The 25,373-nt window shown below is 48.8% G+C and overlaps 4 protein-coding genes across 4 annotated transcripts; all 4 read right to left on the bottom strand.

The window, feature by feature from the left end:
• Nucleotides 1-482: 482 nt before the first annotated feature.
• Nucleotides 483-2,560, bottom strand: LOC34621794 (vacuolar iron transporter 1). The gene is made up of 6 exons (XM_026336021.1): nucleotides 2,397-2,560; nucleotides 2,108-2,241; nucleotides 1,782-1,962; nucleotides 1,391-1,584; nucleotides 955-1,115; nucleotides 483-746 (listed from the first exon to the last, which is right to left on the bottom strand). The coding sequence occupies exons 1-6, from the start codon at nucleotides 2,558-2,560 to the stop codon at nucleotides 483-485; spliced, it is 1,098 nt and encodes a 365-aa protein (XP_026191806.1).
• A 6,984-nt stretch (nucleotides 2,561-9,544) lies between these two features.
• LOC34621793 (caltractin) lies at nucleotides 9,545-10,231 on the bottom strand. Its single transcript, XM_026336002.1, has 2 exons — nucleotides 10,046-10,231; nucleotides 9,545-9,880 (listed from the first exon to the last, which is right to left on the bottom strand). The coding sequence occupies exons 1-2, from the start codon at nucleotides 10,229-10,231 to the stop codon at nucleotides 9,545-9,547; spliced, it is 522 nt and encodes a 173-aa protein (XP_026191787.1).
• Nucleotides 10,232-15,134: 4,903 nt separating this feature from the next.
• On the bottom strand, nucleotides 15,135-20,686 carry LOC34621792. Its single transcript, XM_026336020.1, has 4 exons — nucleotides 18,242-20,686; nucleotides 17,966-18,160; nucleotides 17,432-17,822; nucleotides 15,135-17,209 (listed from the first exon to the last, which is right to left on the bottom strand). The coding sequence occupies exons 1-4, from the start codon at nucleotides 20,684-20,686 to the stop codon at nucleotides 15,135-15,137; spliced, it is 5,106 nt and encodes a 1,701-aa protein (XP_026191805.1).
• A 1,567-nt stretch (nucleotides 20,687-22,253) lies between these two features.
• Nucleotides 22,254-24,095, bottom strand: LOC34621791. The gene is made up of 5 exons (XM_022734983.1): nucleotides 23,334-24,095; nucleotides 23,058-23,202; nucleotides 22,703-22,919; nucleotides 22,453-22,528; nucleotides 22,254-22,298 (listed from the first exon to the last, which is right to left on the bottom strand). Exons 1-5 carry the CDS (start codon nucleotides 24,093-24,095, stop codon nucleotides 22,254-22,256), a joined length of 1,245 nt encoding a protein of 414 aa, XP_022588696.1.
• Nucleotides 24,096-25,373: the final 1,278 nt, after the last annotated feature.

The raw sequence follows: 25,373 nt of genomic DNA, 5'->3' as shown, positions 1-25,373 counted from the left end.
CACATCTGCCCAAAGCGTGGTAGTTTTGTGAAAACTTGCACAGCGGTTCGGCCTGCAGGCGGTGCAACCGCAGAATCTCAGCACTGAAGCCGAAGTGGTGACTTAGTGCCCTATCCTCCTAATTAACTGAACCGCTCGTGCGAATGTCAAGAACGCCGACATTTTCATTCCCCCACTTCTCATTCACAAGGCCAAATATGTAGCGGCCTCACTCTGTGAAAGGGATGCTAGGTCCGCAATAGTGGAACTTGTAAAGGCCCCTTATGCTGCTGCCCAAGCCATAAAGCGTGAGGGTGCAGTTAACTCCTACAGAATTCAATACAAGGAGGCTGTGGTATTCTTAGGCTCTGCGAGGCACTAATAACCTACTGTGACCTTCCATCTACTTTGCGCAGTAACGAACAACCCATACGTATTGGGTTACAACGTTCCTGAGGCAATGCTCTGCAGCAGCCCATACGTAAACAATGTGCACGGCATGCTCAACCCAGGAACGTGATTACGGGTGCCCTCAACAACGTGCATTTGAATACTGTCGGAACACAAAACGCACGAGGCCGCCTCAAATAGTCCTCACTGCGTGGGCTTTGTTGCTCGCAAGACTTCAAACAAAATACTTCACCAACACTCAGCTGAAGACATACCTCTAAAGAAGCTCCGACAGTGTACGCGACAGTGCCAGCGCACGTTCCATTGAGAATCATGAGAAGCCCAGATTTCAGAGAACTTTGATTGACAAAGCGACCCTGAGGAGTCTCATCCACCAGATTGTAAACGCGAACTCGTGAACTCAACCAGGCAACAACGGTCTCGCATCACATGAGTGCTGGGTAATGAAAACACATGACTGCAGCTCTTGTGTTTTCACGAGGACAGTTTTTGCATGAGTACTTCAGCGCGATAACCTCCATCCTACTCGATATCAAACAAAGAAACTAGGTTTTTTATGCTTACCTTTAAAAAGCCCAAAATGAATAGTGCCACGCCCGATACAGCGCAAGCCATCACAAATGCCAAGCGGCTATCCGTGCTCGTTCCCGACATAGTTATCCAAGCAACAAAACCCGCCAATGGAAGCAATCCAAATGTGGAAAAGGCAGTAAACATTACCGCGCCTGTGACATAACACTGCATTGGTTGATGGAATCAAACAGAGAGAGGCAAGACTTTCCGGGGGCATTAGCTCTTGCATAAAGTGGTAGAACACAGACACGAGCGCCAATAACGACCCCATCTTCTACAGAAGAAAGCTCTCAGGATTATACAGTGCCTGCAATAAATGTTTTGCATCTATACGCTTGCTGCCTGTATCGTGTAGGTCCTACTTCCAGGATGGCACCGCTATCAGATAACCGGAATAGGAAAGAGGGCACCGAAAGATGAACATTACCTCTTCTAATCGGGCTCGGACCCTCGACTGGCATTAATCCCAACTCTTCGACCATCATGTGTCGCACAAAGAACTCTCTGTACTTGAACGAAATTCTGACAAGCGAGTCTGCGTCCTCTTCCGTAAAACCATAGCGATCCCTATAAATCTCGATCATTTCTTGTTTTTCTTCATCTGGACAGTTTTCTATTTCCCTACATCGCACACATTGCAGTCAAGTCATGCCAACCGGTAGTAGGTGGTTCGAGTGAAAACCTTTAGTATCAAAGGCACCATGTATGTGATACAGGTACTCCTGCATCTGCCCTGAACTCTGAGGGATATGCCTTGTGTGTATATTTCTCTACTTTGTCGGTGGCAAAAGCAAAGGATGATGTGGGAGGTATCATACCATTCCTCGCGCTCGCGTTCGCTCTTAACAAAGTCCTCTTCTGCTGCAGAGCTTACAAACTCGCCGAAGCCCATGCTTATTGCATCAGCTAAAAGATTCCCAATACCTATAATAACAACCTTGGAGGGGTGTAAGTTCGCACCGACGCATCCAGCAACAATCGCAAAGATCGTCACGATTCCTGCAGTCACATTCGAAGCAACGAGGGAAAGTGAGAACGCTGCAACTGAGTGAAATGGTACCATCATTCTACAGTCTCGTCATTGCTTAATAGGAAACCACATTGAGTGGAGATGTAGAAGCCCCTGTGGAAATGATTACTTTACCATCGAGGCCTCCGAAAACAACAGCTTTTAGGTACTCCGAAGAAGTTGTCTTGTGTGCTTCTCTGTGGACACCCGAGAGTTCGTCATAGCCGTTTTGCTCGTGGTTGTGAAGATTACGCTGTTGATGAGCAGCTCTGAGAGGCACAAGCCACGGCACACATCAGATAAGCCACTTTACCACTGATACGGCCCAAACGACTAGGTTTACAGGAAGCCCCCAAAGTAACCTCAAAGAGCCGCTAGCACGGCTCGCCGCAGGAATTGATTGCATTGCTGCCTGGCCATCTACCTTGTGGCGTCGATGTCTTTGGTTCTGAAGGCCAGACGCGCCTTTTGCAGGTCTCTGAAGGGTACACTAGCTCCTTCGCAGCATGGTAGTTGATTTGTTGCAAAATTCGCCGCCTCGATGGCCCCAGGGTCTTGCAAGAGGGGCAGTGACTTGTCCTGTTTCATATTTGCCGAAACTACCCTGCACGTTTAATTTTACCGCGTGGATCGGCCAGACGTGGATTCCCCAATAAACTGCCGCTAAGCGAAATTTTGGGTAAAACCTGCTTACAAAGCGTCGATAGCTACATGCATGCATGGATACTGGTGATGCTGCCGATTCCTGTGCCCAGAATAATGGTGCACCGAAATACTTGGAAGGATAACAGCTTAGGCTTTATCCATCAGTTACGACCTTTGCTTCTGATAATCTGGTGAAAAGAATACAGAGGGGAGCACCTGCTGCAAATGCCAAGATGGCACAACAGAAGCCCAGAATGGAAAGCAACGCCTTCGCTAGTATATCAGGAAGTATGCAGGATTGAATCGATATGATGTTCACAGACACAGCAGTCTCTGTGTACGCGGACTACTTTCGAACTTTTTCCACGTGGGTACGCAGTGTTGCCATGTTGCTGGAGAGAACTGGAACACCCCTCAAAGCCCCATGGCACCCAGTACCGTTGTCCTACATTCCAAAAAAGAATTTCCAAATTCAAGTAAATTAGGCATTCATTTTATTGCAGCTTTCATTCTTACTGGCTAGAGGTTTCTAGCTAGTAAAATGGTAGAAGGCACGGTACCACTCCAGTCGTATGGACTTTGGTCCAGGACTGAATGGATTGTTTCATTTTCAATTCTGGCCTTCCTCCCCCTATTTGACACCCATCGCTGTTTCCTTACTCCAATATCTACCATCTCCTAGTCTAGTCGCTCAACCTGGAGAGGGAGTAGCACACGGTCATTCTTAGCCAGTGATCACTGGCTTCGGAATCTTGCCCGCGTCTGCGTAAATATCTGCTACCGAAACTTGACACTCCTAATATTCTCCATCCGGCACCAGTGCTGCAGTTTCCTTGCTTCTTTTAAAAAAATTTGAAGTGCACCAAAGGTGAAACGCTTCTTCTGTTTCCACCACGACACTGTACTGCGTTAAGTTACACTTCAAAATTCAACGCTACACTGATAATGTTCAGTTGAGAATCGCTAAAAAGTTGAATAATCGACTTGTCTGCTCGTATACCTCATTTTAACTTAGTAGTGCTTGTGCTTTACAATAAGTCGCAATGTTCTGTGTGTGTGCACTAAATGCTATTTGAATGCAGGTGTGAGTGCTGAAGAGTGCTCACCAGGTACAGCTATGCACACTGATTCCCTAGCAAGTGTAGGAACTCCGAGACGCTGGGCACGGGAAGAAGGGACGCCTTTTGAAATAATAATAACTTCCTGCATAATTTGTGTTGAGTCTGGAGCCCAGTGTCACCCTCCGGTGTACTTGGACCGAGCATACAGACGATTTCCACCGCCATCAGGTATTTCTTCCACCACTACATCCACAGCCACTGGATTGGCAGGAAACAGCTGCACCGAGACATGCGACGTCGTCGAGTTGTTAGGTTTTATCTAGGCTCTCGGTAGGAAAACTTTTCACTCTCCCCTGAATAATAACTTGACAGGACTTTATACAGTGCTATTCCTAACGAACTCCCTCCTTCCACTGCTAGGACTCGTCAGAGCTTTGCCTTAAAGAAAGAGGAACAGCTGGGGCTACATAATTTTCCACCCTCGCAGCGATCCGATAGTTTGGGAGCTTGTTGTGTCTTTCATCTACCGCACACGCACTGAACCTTGATATGAAGCTTACTGCATGAAGCTAATCCTACTGTGCAAGAAATGCCACTAAGCTATGCAGCTGTACCCTATAGGTACTCCAAGCATTCACAGTCAGTGTGATCTAGCAGCTAGCCCGCATGCACTGGAAACCGCGTCATATTGTATGAATTTACCACTCCTTTGCGTGTGGGCAAAGCCAGAGTCAATGTCCTCTTCTTTTTGCTACTATATTCTGAAGTGTGCAAGGGTGGCTGGTCCTGTTACATGTGTGCGAGTATTTCTGCTAAGAATCAGCAATCGATAGTTCCGGTGCCTTGAGAATGACAAAGCCCTTCGGACAATGCTCCCAGCTCCACCACCGGACTGAGAACCCGTTCGTGCAACCCACTCCAGTGGCCATGAAGAGAGGTCCTTGGCAAACACGAGCTCACAACAACAACTGGCTGTGCAAATAGCTATGACTAGCATTTTGTCGCTGAGCCCGGAAAGCTCTCACGAGGGCTTGAGGCAAGTTCAAGTAGAGATAGGTGCCGTGCCCTCATTTGTAGACGGCCAGACGCAACGCTGGGAGAACCTCGCCTGATAACCACTGCTGGGGGGTAACGAGCTTATGAAATAATAAAAATACCCTACCAAGCTTGAGTAGGCCCCAAACCAGGTCCCACAGCTCGTCTATAGCTATCTCCTCTTTTACTGGAGTCGTCCACATATCAGGGCCCCTGAAGGCAAGCTGTGTTTTGAAATGGTTCTAGCCGACGAATTCTAGCACTGTCCTGGGCCTCTTCAACTCTGTGTGGTAGCAAGTGTCTCCAAGGCAGGCTGTGAATGCATGTATGAATTTGTTACTAATTTGTACAACCAAACCAAACCTTTCGAAGCCTGCCTCAGCACGAGGTCCTCTTTTTACTGCCTAGGTGTCAATGAGAATACTTTGCGGAAAGGTCGTCAGATTTAAGCTCTGTCCGCCCGCTTTCAAGCCCACTGGCGCTGCTACTGCAGGCCTTCAATTCAAGCGTCAGATATAATCTAAAGAGTTCATGTCACAATGTCCGACTCAATGCTTCAAAGAAAGGCCGACGCAAAAAGAGACACTCCACGACTGTAGCGTCATCGACGCTGGCTTGTGTGTGCGCTGCAACACCCCATTTAAGGCATTTTCAGGGATACACTAAACTTCCTACTCAATACAAAATTGATAGAAAGGCACTGAGCATTTTTGCAAAGACGCCTCCCATTTCCTGACCTCGCCTCCCGGAGTTCCGAAATGAAGGAAGCGGGACAGCTAGGGTGCGCGCAGCTGCAACCCCTAAGCACTTGGACTATTCACGAGAACTCTCACACGGTATCTATCGCACACGCAATTCACCACTACGTCGCCTTTTACGGAGCCCACAGCATTCGGCAATAGATAAGATATAGGCATAGGCAAGACTATCGTTGATATACTGACTAGTTCTTTTGGACGTGTATAGTAGGAAGCTTTGCGTGTAGCTTAGCTCTTTACATCTTGTTCTCCATAATAAAACACGTCCTCGAGTTCCACGTCTGAACTTCGGGACCAACTGCGTGCAGGACATGGCGCGAGCTCGAGCCGTTTCCGAACTCCTGGTCGAAACGCGAAAAATGGTGCAAAGAAGAAAAGCGATGTGTGCGATAGTTGGTGAAGAAGGTTTGATGGGCAGAAAAGCACGCACACTAGCCAAGCACGGTCGATAAACTAAACAAACAGGACTGTGGCGACGCGATCACTCACTTTGGTCGCGCGCTAACATCTATTCACCTTCTACTAGGAGAAAACCGAAAATAACTAATATGCTTAAACGGAATCAAAATGAACATTGGTACAGAAGTACCTAACTGCTTCAAACAGCAATATTGGCATGCACGTACAGCAGCCACACACAGCATTGTCAATTTCTAAGGCACATACGAGACAAAAGACAGAATGTTGGGGCAACATACGTGACACTGCCTACTCATAAATCTGAAATAGAGGACAACGCAACAAGGATAATCGGGACTTTAAAGCAATACCTCTAAAGGGAGTAGTTCTTTTAGGCAGAATCTGCGTCGGGGAAGTACATATACCATGACAATGAGAGGAATAGCGCCCTTGGCAACCATCGTTAAAGCCAGCCGAATTCTACCGCATAAAATGAAACCTTTATCTTCCCCTTCGGCAACCACTGAGGTTGGCATTCCCCGCCCCATTTCACTAGACACTTCCGTCTAGTATGCCATCAGTGCTCAAGAGTCGTGGAATCCAGAGTTTCAGCGCGTTCTGTGGATCCTCCTTTTCCATATTGGTTACTTGCCTGTCGGCAAAGTCGAGGAGAATTTCGAAGAGCTTTAAAACGTCTTCAGGAAGCGAACACAAATAATTTCAAAAGTGCTCAAGCTTTGCGAAAATTCCAGAGTGAGAAAGATCATTGATCCATGGGAGAATCTCGGAATAGCTCAGCCACCTGGCCGCGAAACCTTTTTGTCTGATCACCTTCTGATGGACTTTGTAGAATCTGCTAGTTCACCAGGACTAAATGTCCAAGCTCTTTACACACAGCCCACTTATACTTTAACCGCTTGCTCTCATAAGCTTCGCCTGTGCATTTGAACGTGCTATCCAAATATTCTATGAATCCCTTCGCTGATAGAAATGGCTGCTGACCCTGGGGCAATAGCTGAAGGCCCCCATTGAAGAAGAAATCCCCAGTGCGGACTTTGGAAGAGAAAGAGCAGCATCTAGCAGGATTAATTGCCTTATCATAAACCCACTCGGGGTAATAGAGAGATACGAACCAGTCAGCTGGATTTCTTAAAGCATTGAGTGGCATTTACTGCAGAAGGGTGCAATCGGTGCGCTCTATTTGGTCATATGCCTGAGGGTGGTTCGCATTAGACGCATTATGGCCATTACGAAGGTGGGTCAAGCAAGCTCCCCAGAACGCACTAAGAAACCTCAGATCGATATTCGCAATGATACATCTGAGGAATTATGATGCCTTAGTAAGTGAATTCGGAATAATTGGTCTCCTTTCTGGGCCGTGATAGAGCTAAAGCAATGAATGATATGAGCATATTTGCAGGATCTGTTGACAACGGCGTAGGTGCTATCGTAGCCCTTGACTATCAAAGTCCGAAAAATATATTCGTAGTAAGAGCAGTCCAAATCGTTTAAGAATATGGAAGGCTCTACCACTTCTGGGGCTCAAAGTAATTGCGCGGCCTTAGCTCTGAGAATCTGGGCATGATACTGCATGCATCTCTGCTGCGGGACGCAACCCAGACCACCAAAAGGAGCGTGAGCATCTTTTGCAGTGTACTGTGAATCCCATCGTGGTCTGCAGGAACATGATCGTGGAGTCTGCAAAAGCAACATTGCCGAGCAAAGTCGGCTTTTTCAAGCGAGCAAGTCCTCGCTTTTTTTGAACCAAGCTAGGCCATCCTCAATTAACCTTTTTCGCCCTTCTGGATTTTGGCAATGCTGGGTGATGTATTGATGCAAACGGCACAGAATGTACGCACATTTGGTGGAAGCTGTGATTAAGCACGGACATGGGCGGTCGCGCTGCACGATAATCAGTCTCTGGGGCGCTGTAAGCGCGCGTCCACGACCACGTCGCTGACGGTAGTAACGTACTTCACTCTCAAGGATCACTGCAGGAGGCGTTGTAAGCTTGTGAACAACCTAGGGTTATCAAAGTTATGAAAAGTCCTCGTAAGGTATGTTCAAGCCTGATGGCAGTCTAGAAAGAAGAATCGCGTCCATCAAAATAGCGCCAGCATGTCTTCACCTTTCATCAAACTGCATAGAGCCCTATTTCCCGTACTGGATGCCGCTGATGAGCTCCGGTGGAACGAGTAAAACAACAAGGAATAATATGGTTGAGGGGAAAATTGGTAGCCTTAAAGGGTAAAATAGCATCCACCCCTACATCACTAGCACTAGTCAGAGACGCTCATAATCGTGCAGCGCAATTTCTGGAGGAATTGTAAGGCAGCGGACAAACGTCCTTGCTACGTCATTATCTTCCTCTATACAAGACACAGAATGCATTTTGCCAGTAGATAAGGAACAGTATTACGAGCCAATTTAAGGTTGGAACTGCGGTACTCAGTATCTTTTCAGCCTCCTTGCACGTGCGATAAGGTACAGGTCGCACTTGGATTGCCTCAGTTTTTGCCTGACCAGGTTGAAGTGCTGTAGCGGAAAGATGAACTCCCAGAGGGCCACCTGTTCCCAAAAAAGAATAAACATTACTGTCCCTCCATACACCACTGTCTGTCCAAGCAACAGCTAAAATGCATGCCCTGGAAGCTCCAGATGCTCTTGAACGTTTAGGACGAATGCCGACATGTCGTTTAGGTAACGAGCCACCCATCCGTCCTCGATATACTCATTCAAATCCAGAGTAGCTTGCTGCTTTATATAAGCTTGGGCGTTGCCAATTGCGCAGAAAGGTGTTGACCCATTTGATGCTTTGTCAATACTAAGGCATAGCCTTCTACTCCGGTCCTGTAGTGTCCATGTTTGAATAATTACCCATGCCGCGTTTTTCAAATGAAGTTTGTTATGAAGCTGAATACAGGGATACTAAAAATTCTGGGTGTATGTGCGGTATTGTAAAGCGTTGCAAGAATAAATACTTAATTTATTGGTGGACTGAGGGGTGTTTCTGAGGACGTTTTTGATCCTTGAGGTCACAGAACTTTCTCATTTAAGCTCCCTGCTCAGCGATAGCCATAAGGGGGACGGCCAAAGGCTAGCTGAAGGCTCACAATTAAAGCCTGTCAACCACCAGCCTGTCTCAGATACTCAGGCCAATTCATCATGCTGCGGATGTTGAGGAGCATACCGCAACCCATTGCTAAGCTCCACTCCCGAAAGGCTTTTCGGTGAATGGCACCTTTGTAGTAGGCGATTGAGTCACGGCTACTTGCCGACCTAGGTGCAAGTATCAGGAGTGTGGCTGGGGTAACCTTGGTTTGCATGGCCTGCTTGTGACCTATGTAGTCCATGACGCTGCCCATTTGGATAAAGTGGGGGACCCACGCGAAAGGCAGATCGTTTAGGCAATTCCATGTCGCGAGGGCAGCTGTTTGATCGCTTTGCACTGGTGATGAAAGTATGAAGGGGTGGCGCAGGGAAAAAAAAACAGCCATGTACTCCATAAACGTGCTGGTGGAGCATTCATCCACGAGGCCTTGTAGGTATCTGGCCAAATTTTCCGAATTATCATGGAAACCGGGGGATATATGTTTCAAGCCAGACTAAGTGCAAATACATGTGCCTATGGGAATATCACTTTAGCATTGTCCGCGGAACATAGTGAGGGATACTTAGGGATATGTCTGTTTGCTGAACACGTCTTGTAGCTCTTCAAATAGTATGCACCCATCATTGTCTGCATCCGCTTGGCTCAGCAGCTCCTGTCCAATATTACCTGCTAGATTTGCTTCCTTCAGTGCCCTGCATATGTGCTTTAGGCATATTCGACCTGTGGAGTCAGAGTCCATCTGCCGAAAGGTTTTGAGAACCTCGTCGGGTGAAGAAAGGTCGGACGATGGAGTTACCAGCTCCATAAATTCTGGGAAGGTCACCACCTTACGCCCGCTACTATCGATGATACCCAGAATATCAGTCAATGCGCAGCCTCGTACATCAAACCCAGCAGCCTGAAGATATGCATGTTCGTAATGCTAATCTCCCAGTTTGAACGTGTGCTGGTCAAAAGCTGAGCAGATGCACTGCCTCCTCACCTCCAGACGCAAAAGGTAGATGTTCAGGCTATTTATTTAGCTATTGAGGGCGAAGATACAGATATGTATGTGTCTGCTTACTACAAGCCGGCTTTTGAACTCGTTCAGCGGTACTGATCCACTGCCGTCCCGATCGCAAGCTTCGAACAGCACCCGCATGGCAGCCACTTCGTCCGCTTTCATGAAGGGACCCTCATAAGCGGAAGTATCAAATTCTACTCCAGTCGATGGACACATCTGGGAGCTTGGTTGGCGCCGGCCTACCATCTTCACACACTGGTAGCGTGCCGCCAGCTGTGGGATGACACTTCCTCACCCAAATTGGCTAAAATGCGTTCCTATGGCCGCTCTTTCTTAGGCATATAATGTCGAAGAAAAGTTTTATGTGTGGTAATCTGGTTGCTTATGACGACCGAAAAGTAATGGAGCAACGAGGCAGAGCATCAGTTGTACAGAACATGAATTGATACAAGTGTGCTTTTCTACAGAAATCGGATGTAAAACTTGTACAGTACTAATACTACCTATTGATTTTATGCTTCACGCTATCAATGTGGCACTTCTCAAACTTAGCAGACTTTGGGGCTGCCCGCCAAGTTCATCCGCGTGCGCACAGAACCAACGGACCTGGTTTTGAAATGTCTGCTTTAACAATGGGAAAAATAAATCTGGTTATGCTGGGGATAGCTTTGATGGCATATTTGGAGAATTGTTTGAGGGTTGGCTCTACAAATAACTTCAGAGACTTCAGCCTTCTCAGTCCACTCGTTGATTGCAAGCAAATGGCGCTGGTTGTTATGAACTTAGTTCGACTGACCTTCATTTTCAAAGATCCCTCATGTATTTAGGAAGACCAAATAGTAGCCGTCTTGCTTCGTGCTACCAGATTTCATGATCGAGGTCCATTCTTTCTTTGTAAGACAACAAGCACCGATGTGCCCCCAGGGTGCTCTCCATTTCAACATCCATGATATAGTAATTCGAGCAAGGTTTGGCACTCTTGTAATAAACCAGTCATATATTTTTGTGAAAGAGAATTGACTCTAGGCGTGGTTGTTCTCGCACTGTATTCGTTGCAGAAACGACTTAGCTCGATACAAGAAGATGCTAGGTTGTTTGATTGCGTTTTTAGTTGCTGTATGCATCTGAGTGTGAATAATCGGATTGTCTAGAGAAAACAGCAACTCATGCCATACGTCATGACCTTAATCAGTGGTCAGCAACGTATATAAGGCCACGGCGTGAACGATCACACAAAGGTCACCCCACGAGTAGCCTTAACATCGATCCATGCCACACTGTCTAGTAAGAGAAAACAGTTCCTTGGCCGACATGAATCCGCTTCAGCGACACTCCTTAATATAGCTATGGTTAGTGATCTGAAACTGGGCCTAAAACCCTCACACGATGGGTTGTCGAACGCTCGACGGACGGCGGGTGCATTTTCCAGCCCACCGGTGAGAAAACATCCAGTCCCACCGTCCTAATCGTGTGTTCGTCGTCCAGAACTATGGATTCGTTTGAGGTCAATCCTTAAAGCGCTCGGCAAGCTAAAGTGCAGCCAGTTTTCTACCCTATATCTTTGGCTTGCAGGTCACCCCCTCTGGTTCCTACACGAGAAAAGTCTGAAACCTAGGGACTCTCGTAGATCCTTGTTTCTCTTCATGAAAAAAAAGAGTGAAGCACATACTGTGTCACTTTAGCGCATGACTTACGAATTCTTCAAAGCGTAAAACCCATGAGACTGCCTACGGTGTGCGAGATCCGAAAGCGGGCTGTTGCTTGATTAACGTGAGGAGGTTGCAGAGTGGTTTTCTCGACGAAGCCTCAAACATCCAGGCTCCCAGGCATTGATTTTAGCAACGCCTAGTACATTAGGCTGCCAATGCTGAATAACGTGTGTGTCATTATTCCAAGCGATAAATGAAAGTTAAATCTCCCAGTACTTTCAACAGCGACGCACATCGCAATCAGCACTCCTAACGATAAAACAACTTGTACTCTACTAATAATATCAATCCTTAGCTTACTCCTGTGATTTAGAGTGGTGGATCATGGAGTCCAATATCCCAAAGCCTCAGGGATTCTCTTTCTGCAGTAGTAAAAGAAAGCAAGAAGAGATCAGAGCACGGCGAACTGCAGAGTTGGCAGTTCAGGCCGCGATTGTAGTGGACTATTGACTGCAGTCAGACTTTGCGTGCTTCCATGAAGTACGGCTATGAGCATTTCTTAATATAAGCAGCTTGGGAGAGTTTGCTTTGCTAAAAGCGGTGCTTGGGAGCCTGAATACCAGGGGCTTTTGCAGGTAACACTCCTCGCAATCATCGCACGGATGTAAATTGTTCGGCTGCCGGCGGGACTTTTACTCTTAAGTGAGATGTAACGCTTCCTCAGAAGTCACCTGCCGGAGTAGACATGTAGTCCAAAACCAATACGAAAACAACGGATTTCTCGCCCAACTTGGTGCGTGTCCAAGGGTGGGCCGAGAGGGTGGGTCGAGAGGGTGGGAGGGAGAACGCGTGTAGTTTGAGAAAGAGCTTTATAATATGATGGCAAGCTTCACGTGGCTGCCCTCGAGGCAGTAATGAAATTCGTGATTATTCTTAGAATACATGCACACGGGAGTCTTGACGTGTCAAGCCCCATAACAGGCGGTGCTAACTCGAGCACATGTGCTGCCGCTGTTGTTGTTTCTGCAGAACTTGCGCTTGATCTACTGGCAGTTGCCTGTCAAGGTGAAGTAACGACACGTACCACTGCACACTGCCCGGCTTGCTTATGTAGCATATGCTGTATCTGCTTTTAGGAGGCACATACTGAGCGTGCTGCGAGCAGGGTCGTCAGTGCTTTGTCTTGAAATTCCAAAGAAGAAAGTAAACAGGCAGGCGCAAAGAAGCAGAAGAGGATGAAATTGGCAGCCCAATGGAAATTGACAGACCAAAATAGAGGAGCATGGTTTCGTCCCATGAACCTGTATTCCCTTAGCTAAGCTTGCGAAGCTGTATACCATTGTTCTGTCCCACCTTGCGTCGCTTTACACCCTTCCTGCGCCTTGGTTTCCTCCCTACATTATAGTTCATAATATAGCCACTTTTGCAAGCGGGAATTTATCTTAATTTTCTTCGTCCTGCATTACTGCACCCTCCAAAGCATTCTGATCATGTACGTGGCATTGAGTTTTTCATTGTAATCAGCCAAAGCTGCTCTGCAACACATAAAGAATGTGATCAGCCAATAAAACTCAGTTCTTTGCGGATTTTCAATCAAAACAGGAAGTGTGATATAAAGTGCCCAGGTGTAGCTTATTTTCGCTGCACAGAGCCCGTCATCGATGAGGAAAAATAGGATTGATGTTAACTCTGCATAAATACTACCCTGCTCTACACCACTGACTTGTTTCTGGTAGCAAAGGTTCGTTCCAAAGGCGTTGGGGTCTGACTGGCAGGCGTGCCGAGTCCACTTTTGCGAGAGTGGGGGTGGGGGGACTAACTTCGATTTCTTTTGGATGCAATTGCAAGGGCAATCACGCTGCTCCCCCCCAAAAGGAAAGGTGAAAATAGATACTTGCATGGCACGGAGTTTTGCAAGGGGTCTACGGGTGGTTTTCCGGGTTCGGGATTCTCACGCGCACCCCGCCACGCATTAAAGACTCTAGCTACCCCATCGTGTTGTGGAGCCTCGGGATAGCTATTCCAAGTAAGGGCTATCGCTGGGAGCTTGAAAATGTGCAGAACGCAACTAGATATTGCATGTAAGCTACACTCCGCATACCTTTGGCTTTTCGTGGGACAAAGTCCAGTCTGGGAGAGCCTTTGAATGACAGCTCAAGCCCTAAATGCCACTTGATCCAGTAAGTATTAGGCGGGTTTCTTGCAAAATTCAACAGGTGAAATTGCGTCGAACGTGCTTGGAGTAGCAACCAGGGCATTTGTAGTTCAACAGTGTGTGCCTGATGCGTGTGCGAGTGTGACTGCTTATTTTTCAGAATCCAGAAGCTGCCTATCAACAATTAAGTGTAACTACGATTCCGGGGCTATTTTTATTGAGTGCAATATGCATATTTCTTCTTGCATTGTTGATTACTGCTTAGATTTAGGCATATGAAGCGTTGGAGGTGTTCACAGCGCACATGCCATCCAAGCTAGTGGGCGAGTGCAATGCAACCAGACTGGAGATTGCCAACTGATAGGGAGCTGCCTAGGGAGCTTGCTCGCTGATGCCCTCATTATCCCAGTAATATTTTTACATTAGGGAGATCGCAGTCTGCGTACTTTTGCCGATTGTCAAGGAGTATGCAATACTAAAAATTCCTCTGCCTAGTCGTGCCTTGCCTACACAGTGACGACTTTCTCGTATGCTTTCCGCCTGTTAGTGCTTGCTTCTGCGGGGCGTGCTCACAGGAGGCAAAGGGGAGATAAAGCCTTTCCGGGTGCTCGTATTGAAAATCGCGAAAAGCTACTTTTTGCTAGGTTTTTATGGACAATAATACGCAAAAGATGGCACCATGGGACAGCCCATCGGAGGCGAAGTTCGGTGAACTTCAATTTTTGGAGGTTTCCCCTAGTTTGAGCGCATACCAGGAAAATTTTAGAACACATGCGCCCCGCCTAACGGCGGGGCAGTGGTACGATTCATGTTTATTGGAGGTGGTAGCCGGCATTGCTGCATACTATCATGCTGTGTAATTATTCTCGTTATGCGTCCTTCGTAACAGTGTCAGAAAAACATGCTGCTGTGTGTTGACCTAGCTCCGCAAAGGTCCCTACATCATCGTCAAATCACATCAACTTTTTCTAATACGCCATCAAGTCAAAAGCAATAAACCTGAAGAAGCCGCCAAACCGGGAACATGCATGAGGGCAGCTGCACAGGCCTCAATAAAGACGCGTCTTTAACTGGGCTCTGCCTGGCATGCAATCGCCTCTCCAACTCTATTGCAGGATCAAACAACTACTATACAAGTCACATTACACAAGGAAGACTCCATCAGCAAAATATGTGGAATTATAGTACACCATGCCCTGGAATACTGACAAGGAAGCCTTTCGTGCACTGGCTCCAGAACGCAGCGCTAGGAAAAATCCAGTGAAACCGCACTACATTCTTCGAAGGCAAGCGCCGAAGTGTTGTGCTACCTCACAATAGAGTCACTTGAATGCCTACCTCCTGTTCAGCGCCGCACCATCCGCTTCGGAGTCATTGACTCTGGTAGGTCTTCCACGTGAAGAGGGCCATTAGAATGATGTTCAAGTAGAGGAGCACTTGGATGACAGCAAATTAAACTTGACAAACGAGTGCAGAGATTCGCTACTTCCGCCAGCATCTGTGGTTCCGACAAAAGGTCCACGGCCTCTTGAATTACCCGCGAGGGACCCCTTCGAGAGCTTTTCACACGTATTGTCTTGCAGAGAGTTCCATCTATTTTATTTTGGGATCGGGCTCCGGAATATCTGACTGCATGACTTATTGCGTGAAATGGCTTCGGAGAAACACCAGCAACCGCCACAGCGTTAGACTTCCCACCAATTCGTCCTCGAACACTCTGAGGCTTCACACGGGCTTGTTTCAGTACACTGCCAGCTCTCTGCTTAGACATCCCTGATACGGCTGTATCTTTGTAGCTCTGTGTTGGCACGCCATTCAACGAACGGAGTGCAGGTCGGCCTTGCATGTGCGCCGCTGATCCTTCGACTGAGGATTCGAATGGAACACCAGCTGATCCAGACAGCTCACATGTATTATCCCTGCCATCAGAGAGGCTCCCCTGATGAGGATGTAGAATGACTCCTGAAATGTGCTTGTCACGGGCAAATGCTGGTCCTTCAGGAGCAACGGGGGCCTGCTGCTCTTGGATTAGTCCAATTCTAAAGTGTTTCTCTTCAGCTGAGGCCTTCTGGCCCGTTGGTTCTGCAGGAATAAATCCGGCCTTAATCTTGAGTACCTTCTTGGGCTTCACCTTCGTTGCAGGTGCTGTGGATTGATGAGAAGGGTGCTGTGTCAAAGCAGTGGCCATACTACTGCTCCTCCGAGGACGCGAAGGCTCTGCTGGTGGGCTACGGGAGCTTGAATAGTATCTCGGCGATGCAGGCAGTGATCCCGAATTCTTCAACTTTTTCGGCACAGAAACAATACGGCTTTTACCGGTTATCTTTGTCAAGTGCTGCCCTTTAATGGGTGAGGGCGCACTCGTCTCCCCTAGAACGTGTAGTCCTGGGCACTTCTCATCCTTGTGATCGGGTGCCTGCTCATCGCAACTGCTGTCAAAGGAAATGGAAGAGGATGGCTTGATCACAACAGCGTGAAGAGCAGGCGTTCTAGGGCTGGAGTACAGAGATACGCTCAGGCTTGACCTTTGCGAATTTTCCTCGTCTTTCTGCTCATGCTGCTTATATTCTTCTGTGCCTTCTGTGATTGTCTCTAATTTTTCATCCATAGCATCATGCTCTTGCAAGGAGCTCCTGGGCCCCTTGTCCTCTGGCTTTCGCGTTCTGCCAAGGGATGATCGACCACTGGTGTCTCCAGAAGTCCTACTTTCAGATCGGGATGAGCTCAAATGAGAATGCGCGTCCTGATTGGAGCTCGATGTCTGTATCTGATCTGCCACATGTGGCATCCTCAACGCCAAGAAAGCATTGTAGCTGAGGACCATTTCATAACTTCCCGCTAGCCATATCGCCAGCGATCTAAGCTCGTTGCAGCGCCCTGTCGACCGCAGGTACCGCAAATATTTTTCGGAAGGCAGCAAAGGCATTTTGCACAAACTTTCACGAACGTGCTGTATGGCCGTTGACTCAAAAAGGTCGAGCTCAGGTGGCCCGGTCATGCTACTAAGGCAGAAAGGAAACCTACAGCCTGGTAGAATCTCGGCGGGTTTTGTTTTGGCGCAGATATTACCAGTGGACCAACACATCTTGGATGACTCCCTGACTGGCAAGGAGCTCCGACACCGCCTTTGGGCAAGTGAACGGTCTCCGTAGCCAAGGAAACTGCCCTCCTTCCAGGATAGTTTTTCCTGATGGTCTACATGGTTTTCACCGGTACAACCTCTCTCCAGGCTCCGTTCACTGGAACAGCGTGTTCCAGAGCAACAGGTACTCGAAGACTCATCTCCAGCGCCTACCGTGAAGCGTGTGATCTTCGGAATCACCAATGGCTTTTGTCGCATCCGCAGGTACTTTAAAGCCACTTCCAGCAAGTAATCCATATAATTGTCAAGGGGCGTAGGAGTCTTCGGACCTCGCGAACCTGAATCTCGCAGGAAAGCGCCATCCTATGCAGAGTTAGGATGCGAACTTTAGACAAGGAAGATAGAAAAACTAAAAGCAGTCATACACAGACATACAGTAAAAAGGAGTATACAGAGGCAAATAGTCACAGCTTATAGGCAAGATCGTTGACAAGGTTTTGCGATGTGCTATGCCACAGGTCAGCACCAGCATACTAGGAGGCACAGAAACAGCATGTTACCACCAAGGAGCTTGCTCGAAGGGCCTTCTGCTTGCAACAAGCGACGTAGCTTCTGCTCGTCCGTTTCAAACAAGCCTTCTTCTCGTAAGAAGTTACGCAGGTCGTCAAGCGTTATGGGCCTTGAGGGTACTTCGGGGTCCAGGAGATTTCGGTGGGTTTGAAGGCCAACAAAAAGAGGAGGTATAACATGCCACCAAGGAAGGTCCTCCTTTACTGCTATGCTATTGCTTTCCAGAGCATCTGCTGCCTTGTCCATCCAGCGCGCAATTAGCATCATTGTATCTGGACCATCACTGCACAGGGAGGAGACTGCACGGTGTGTTGCTTTATCTCTTGCTTCTTCTGTCAGGCCTTCAGAACGTTCCATCACGTGAAGAAATGTTATAGAGTCCTGAGCGTCCAGCACAGAAGATTACACGGTTTGGATGCAGACCATTTATTAAGTGAGCATGGCAGCCACGACAGCGTTGGCTACATGCTGAGGACTACTCTGCGTCTGTGGACACGCTTGACGTCCATGCTTGAATAGCTCACGTCTATTTGTGGTGGCGGCTCAGGGCTGGGCTTGAGAGGCAGAGTTTCCAACTCTGGGAAGTGTCTGAGAGGTTTGTCCAACATAGGAAGCTCGGCAATCCGAAGGTAAGGGTAAGCAGACTCCGGAGGAGGCATTTCTTCCTGTGGAGCTTCATCTGCCTCCTCACTTTTCTCAGAACTTTCTTTTGCTTCCGGCTGCTGTTTTTCATTCTTCGCGGCTCTGCTGCTCTGGGTCCGCTGTTTTTCAGGGGATGCCTTGACAGATTTGCGCCTCGCCCTGGGGCCTTTGGCAGTCACTTGACCTGGCGCTAACATAGCACTGTTTGCGCGCGCTCGCGGCGGAGTTCCAGGGGCGAACTTTGGCTGTAAGGCCTTTCGCGAAGAAGAGCCAAGCAGCCGGCGGCCTGTTGAAGCGGCGCTGTGAGGTGCGTCCCGTGGGGAAGCTCTGGGAGATTTCACGGGACTTTTCTGATCCCTTTCTGTGGTAGCTTTTCCCAAGGCTGGAGGCCTTTCGGGCCTAGTCTTTTTTGAAGTAGGGCTGAGTGGAAGGACGCCCCGTGGAGATGCAACTTGAATGGAAGCCGTTCTGGCCTCCCTTCCCCTCTGTTTCAGTCGGGGCACAGGAGAGCTCCCATGGCTTACAGACTCTTTGTCTGACTCAGCATCGCCCGCATCGACCGTGCGACCGATCTTTGCTGACACCGAAGCTAACCTCCCTCTCGACGCCTCGGCCACGGTCAGGTACCTCTCCCGTTTGGGGGGCGAAGACAGAAGACCTTCGTGACTGTGCACTGATCTGCGAGTAAATCGCTCCTTCTCAGAAATAGGCCTTGTCGGCGTTGGGGTAGCAGAGGCACGCCTCCTCGGTGTTACAGGGCTGCGCTCTACTAGCATTTGACTTCCACGATGGGGACTCGTGGACGCCACTGAAGCAGTTGCGGACTCTGCCTCGGGCTCTGCATGCTGCCGGGGTCCAGTGCTTATTACGCTTCCTCTTCCTTGAGTCTCGTGCAGGTCAGATGCATCTGAACGACCAGACTCTTTTGATTCTGAATAACTATGATGAGAAGCTGGCGGTGACGTCCCAAGAGCTTGAATGGAAGCGAAGCGTACACCAGGCAGCGAAGGAGGTACAGCACATCTAACAGTGCCACCTTGTAAATCTACTCTCTGCGCCTTCTCATCTTCTCCGAGGCCAAGAAGCCTGCACCCACGTGAAGCTGTGGCCTCCAAAGCAAGGCTGCAATCTGTGTCTCCCGACCTTGCTGATGAGAACGGCTCGGGTACTAGCGCGTCGGCGTAATCCGCTGAAAACCCTGAGCCCTCAGAAGAAGTTGTAAGCTGTCTTTGCTTCTCAGTGGACCTGTTTATGGAGACCACCTTTGTCCGCGTCCCCTGTGGCCTCTTGTGTTCTAAAGCTCCTTGGGGGAGTCGAGAAGCCACGTGCATATACCGCCCTGTGCTCGCCGAACGCGTAGTTCGAGGCTTTTCATACCGCTTCGTAGATCCCTCCAGTTGTGCAGTTCCATTATAATTTTTAGCACTAGATGACACGGCAGCCAAACGGTCGCCTGTAGGGAAGGCTGATCGAGTCGGTTCCAGAGGGTTACGAAGTGTAGAGGCAGGCCTACCATACACCAGCCCCCCTGTAGCCGCCGGAAGCCTGGTTGGCTTCCACCCAGCAGGCAGTCGGTCAGTACCCTGGTTCACAGCTGTAGGATGCACTGGCCCAGGGCTTGCTAGAGGACGTCTTGGAAGAGATGAACGCTGCTCGCCAACCGAAGCGTTTGATATAGTTACCTCCTTATGACCCGTAGCAGACGCGGGGGCTCTTCGACGAGCGGACTTCGAGCGAGGCTCAACACAAGCCACACTTGATATTCTGGTAGTGGCGCTGTTCCCACCACTCTCACAGCAGAGGGCTGGTGGTGCGCCACCTTGAGTAGGTTGTGCAGCATTAGCGATTTCTTCCTTTTCAGCCAACTGGCCTATTACATCTTTGAGGGGGATCAAGGGCCTGATTGCGTGCAGTAGCTTTTGAAGTATGTCTGGATGTTGTAGAAGCGTTTCGGATGAAGGCCCTTCCTCTTCATTCCCTCCCTGCTCTATCTGGTCAACAAGGTGTTGCAAAATTTCCCATGTGCGCCGTTTTCGGAGATGGGGAATTTCAGAACTTGTTGCGTCCAGCAGGGTGCGGGATTTAGGGTTTTCTTCTGAGATTGTAGAGCTGCTAGACTGTACATAAGTTGACATCCGAGGTGCTTTGCCCTTGATTGAGCGGCCGTCAGACCTGAAATCCTTGTCGAAGCGATTCTTGTTGCTCACCATCGCCTGCTGCCCATGCATTAAGCGCCTCTGTGCACGGATATCGACACTGCGTGCCTGCATTCGGTTGATGGAAGATATTTGTGCATATCTCCGAGGAGGGCCTACAGATGATGGCCGGATTCCATTGTCTCTTTTCCCTAACACGGTGTCTCTGGGGACAGCTGAAAAGGTTGCATGGGTCAGGTCACTAACAGGGGGTTCAGGTATTCGGTCGTTCCAGCCGGGCCGCCACGACATACTACGCCGACTTATTTCATCTCCGTTTAATATATCCGTCGACGTCCCTGTTTTAGGATGCCGTGCACCATTATGTTCCCTCCTTTTCAGCCTATCTTGGGTGACTGTGGTCTGAGCATGGCCCGCCAAAGGACGCGCAGAGGCCACGGGCGCCATCGGGTTAAACGCACCACGGGTGGAGGTAAAGCCAGGGACGAAAGGACTCATACGGAGGCGCCGTTCCATTACTGTGAAGTTCGGTAGGCTCCAGAAGCAAAGATGGTAGTAAACACCCCAAGAACACTTAACACGTATGTCAGGTCCAGTGCAGATGCATATCCGCCATGGGGAGATGAGCCTTCCTTCTGTAGTGGCAACTTCGGGCAGATGGCAGAAAGCTGAGGGGGAGTTTTGTCTGAATTGCCTGCGTGGAGGGTTGAGCCCCACGAGATCATATGGGCCCTATGTTTACAGCATGCCGGAGTCGACGCAAGATGCTGAATAGCCACTGGTTCGTCCGTGAGACCACTCAAACTAGCAGTTTCGTGCAGCTCTCATTTTACGGGAGGATAATGCAAAGAGGTGAAAATTTTCCGACTTGGACTGCCGTGGTGGCACTGTGCGCTGGCAGGTTTCGATGCCACCCGGCGGCGACATTGCAACGACTAGCACCGAAGATCTAGCCGCTTGAAATATAATTTGGTTTCCCTTAAATGTTTTTACGAGATATAGGTGAACCTCAAAGGCCAAAGGCTCGTAATTGGGGATGGCTGTTGGGAGCAGAAGACCCGTGCTAGCTGAGTCTTCTGCCGCACAGGGACCACCGTTGGCGCTCCAGTATTCTGAGGTAACTGTTGAAGCGCTCCCAGAATGAGTCGGAGATTTCCACCTGCAGGAAAACTACGTATGCAGCAAGTGATTTTCAAATAAATGGACCACTAGCTCTTTTAGGCCCGCCTCGCGACCCGGGCACAGTCTCGATTCGCCCTCGCCTGGTCATGAGAGCGTCCACAGATTCGCTTCCTCCCATAAAATATGCCACTTCGCACGGAGTTTGCTCTAAATGCTAGCTTATGTACATGCGATGGCAGCATAACTTGGATGTGTTACTAGAAAACCCGAGTCGCTCCACAGTAATGCGATTTCCACAGCCACCTACTGGCTGGCACATTGAAAAGGGCAAGGCGACTCCTTGAGAAACATGACGCGGTATACGTCATACCTTTCTGTGATTAACATATTTCGTTTAGAGACCTAAGATTATATAAGTGGGACCTCCACAACAGGCTGTTGCAGGTCAATCCCGGTGTCGCACCGTCACGAAAGTTCGTAGTAATCATAGTATGGTTTTTTGGTTGTACCAAATTAGTACCTTAGCTTCTGCTAAGACGATACATTTCCTAAAGTCTCGCGCTGAGGGCGGCCTTTTAAGTACCATTACTTTTCTTTCGTTGCCACGAACCACCTTTGCATACGACTTTCGAAATCAGCTTGTTTGCCCAACTTAGGATAAGGTCCAACATTCACCATTGACGAACAGCACATAATCAGCCAGCAAACGGATTTGCTGTGATGACCTGCTTTTAGTTCGGTGTTATGGTGTGGGCCAATTGGCACAAAAGTCACGCAATGGCAATACTTGAGATCTGGACCAGTGTCAGTCAGGGTGCTTCACAGCACTACTGAAAAGAAGAAAATAAATTTGTAGTCATTCAGATCGTAATAAAAGCAGGATCCCTTGAATTTACCACCCACACCTCATTATGTGTCCGATATCGTGGATTCGACCCTGTAGCACAAACAATCAATATAGGATACAACCGATGCATCCAATGGGTGAAGCTTAAGGCATTGGATTTTTATCCTTCGTGAAGTATGCACCCCTTTAGGAAAAGTTAGAGATGAGGCACCACATTTTTGTGTAAGCACGTGTAGAGTTATACCTTGAGGCATCCCTTCGAATCAGCGTAAAGTCGGAAGGGCCTATCCAAACGAGGCTCAGGATCAAACCATAGCATTCTGAGAAAGTGCCGCCACCCAAAATTCGCAGGTATAGGAGCATTAAAACGAAAGCATTGCCACTTGCGACGCTCTATCCGTGGAATTTTGGCATATACTAAAAGAAGATTTTATCGAAAGAACCGTCACATAAGGCTCATGATGAATGCAGAATTCGGAGCAGCATATTCTCACCTCTCTAGATCCAGAAGCTGCTGTTGTGTCAGTTGAGAAATGAAAGCCCGACTTCTTCCGCGGGCTCGGCCAGTTCTCATGCTTCCAGAGGGCATGGCAAATGGCACAGTGCTGGCAGCTCCTCTATAAGACATAAGGAACTGTCTTGGCGGATTAGGGAAAACAAAGCTGTTGAAGGCAGTGGCGGAAAGCCCGCATGTACTCTCAGAGAACTTGCCTACATAGTAGAAAGACACATACATCTGTATGTTCGAGAAAGACCGGAACAAAAAAAAATCCTATGTCCCCAAGTCTACCACTAATAGTGTCCATTTTCTCGTGGTGTAGGTGCTACAGTGAAGGAATTTGTACTCACAAGCACCAGGAGGCAGCTCGAATGAGTCCGTTCTGATTATGCATGGCTCGCCTGGCAACCACTCGCGGTCCCTTAGGGGGCGCACGTATTGGTTGTGCAGCGCAAAAATAGCCCAATCGTCACTCGTTGTATACGCGCAGCGTTCCTGCAGGAGTACACGCAAACAAACCGTGCAGATACACTTTAAGCCCCGGAAAGCCTGTCAGCGCAGGTTACTCTGGTTTTAGAAGACGAAAACAAGCCTTTTCCCATTCACGATAAGTACTCGCCACGTACACGAGCAGTTCGACAGCAAATGGGATAATGGGCTGAGCGAGGTATCCGCTTCTTCCATAGCGCCCCTGCAATGGCATCATTGGCTCCCTGTGACTCCTGCGCATCGTCAACTTCCTGCCACTCTGGTGAGTCTTCCAGCTGCTCGTAGGCCTCCTGATTTTCGTCATTCAGGGAATGCAAGGCCTGGCGCAAGGCTGCCGCTCCGGGCGAATCGGTTTTTCCTCTGTCGAGGATATTTGAGGAGCGTACGTCGTGGAGCCTCTCGGGTCTGCTCGTCTTCCATGAGCGCGAAACGCCGCCGTCAACAGGTTTCTCCGATCCACTAGAAGGTCCATCATGTCTTGAGGCAGAAGGGAAAGCACGATGTGCTACACTTGGGGTCGGTGGTGAGTACGACCAGTATTCCACTTCGCTTCCCAGAGACTTCTGCGCACCGCCTGCGGCCTGCACACTGGAGAACGAAAAGCCATCAGCCCCTTTTTGTCGCGAATTATCACTGTGGTTTCCCTTGTGGCTGGACAGTGGCCGATGTGCCTGCGCCGGCCCTCTTGTAGACACCGAAGAAGACTTCCTCAGTCCTGAAGAGATACTAGCCTGTGATTCCTGTTTTTGTAGCGCTGACCGTAATGGTAGATCCTTACTGGGCTTCGTCAGTGCTGCTGATGACGTGAAGTTCACCCTACGGGAAGCGTTAGTGACTAGAGCAGAGGATGCAGAGGATGCGCTCCCCCCGGGAGGCAAAATGATTCCAAGCTTGTCCATGATTGCTGCTGTGGGAATCAATAGGTTCACCCGACTAGGCTAGGCCGTGCCTCTTACAGACTCGAACAAGCAGAGAATGAGTACAGATCAGTGCTTTCAAAGGCTGTTCTCGTGTGTGTGGCCTCCCCTGACTAACTTTAGGGGCTGGATCTTAAATAAGAAGAAGAAAAGTAGAATTCGTTGGCGAATGCGCACTTCCATCACCCCTTGGCACGGTTGGCACTCGAGACCGCAGCGATATCTGTATGTCCCGGTGTCCGTCCCCAGCCTCCGTTAATCTGGAACCTTCTTAGGTCAGAAGGCAAAGATTTCAAACTGAATAAGCGTAGAGCATCCAAACGGAGGAGGTGATGAGTTGCATACTCTCTTACTGAGCGACCGCCGAGGCGTTTCGCCCGGGAGCCTCCGTGACAGGCGACGAGAAGTTGCACACTTCAAACTGCCAGCCTAGAGGGAAACATCCACTTCTGGCAAAAACAATTGAGTGTCATGTCATGCATAGCTTTGGGGGATCAATCGAGAAATGCGGAAGAGCCCACCTTCCCATCTTCAACCCGACCTTCAACGTCGCTGGCTACCGCTACTGCGCTTAAAGCTCACTATTAGTCCAAGCGTTCCCTTGAATATCCCTGTCATAATCAAAGCCTCTTTAAGATGCGAATCTGTTGCAATTCAAAATATCGGGAAAATTCCGCGTTGTATTCCACTTCGCACAGCACTATCAGACTCCAGATGCCGGCAGCGTAAATCGCCTGGGCCGCAGCTGCACCTTGCATTAAAAGACAAGAAGGTTGAAACATGCATCTCCTGATTTTCTTTGAAGCTGCATCAGTTGGCACAGCTGGCTAAAAGGGGAAAGAACAGGGCTCACCGATCCTTGAGCGCAATGGTAAGTGCCCGTGGCCATGGTTTGTTCGGTACCTTTGGGCTTCCACAATAGCCTTCTCATGCATTTGCCCTCTATATGTCTTCTTCAGCGATATGTAATGGATATTGCTTGTGATGCTGAATTAACGGTGTACATCATTAGAACCCTTGAGGATTGCCCAGCACTGTATGTCAACACTTTTACGGTGGGCGGCCATACATGGTGGTAAGCATGCTTGGTCATTCCACTAGCTGAAGTAAATCTTTAAATTTTAATGACGTGCGCTCCGTCTGAATTGAATGGAGCCATCTCAGGGTGGCAAGTGTCGTCTTACTGAGGCCACTACTGCACGAGACCGAATCATTCTGCTCTAAGACTTCAGTGCGCTTTAAAAATCTAATTGCTTACAG

The sequence above is a fragment of the Cyclospora cayetanensis genome, unplaced genomic scaffold, assembly GCF_002999335.1.
Source record: "Cyclospora cayetanensis isolate NF1_C8 unplaced genomic scaffold, CcayRef3 CcayRef3_contig_9, whole genome shotgun sequence".
Lineage (NCBI taxonomy): Eukaryota > Apicomplexa > Conoidasida > Eucoccidiorida > Eimeriidae > Cyclospora > Cyclospora cayetanensis.
Note: the sequence above shows the minus strand (reverse complement) of the source record. Positions and strands in the feature narration are given on the sequence as shown.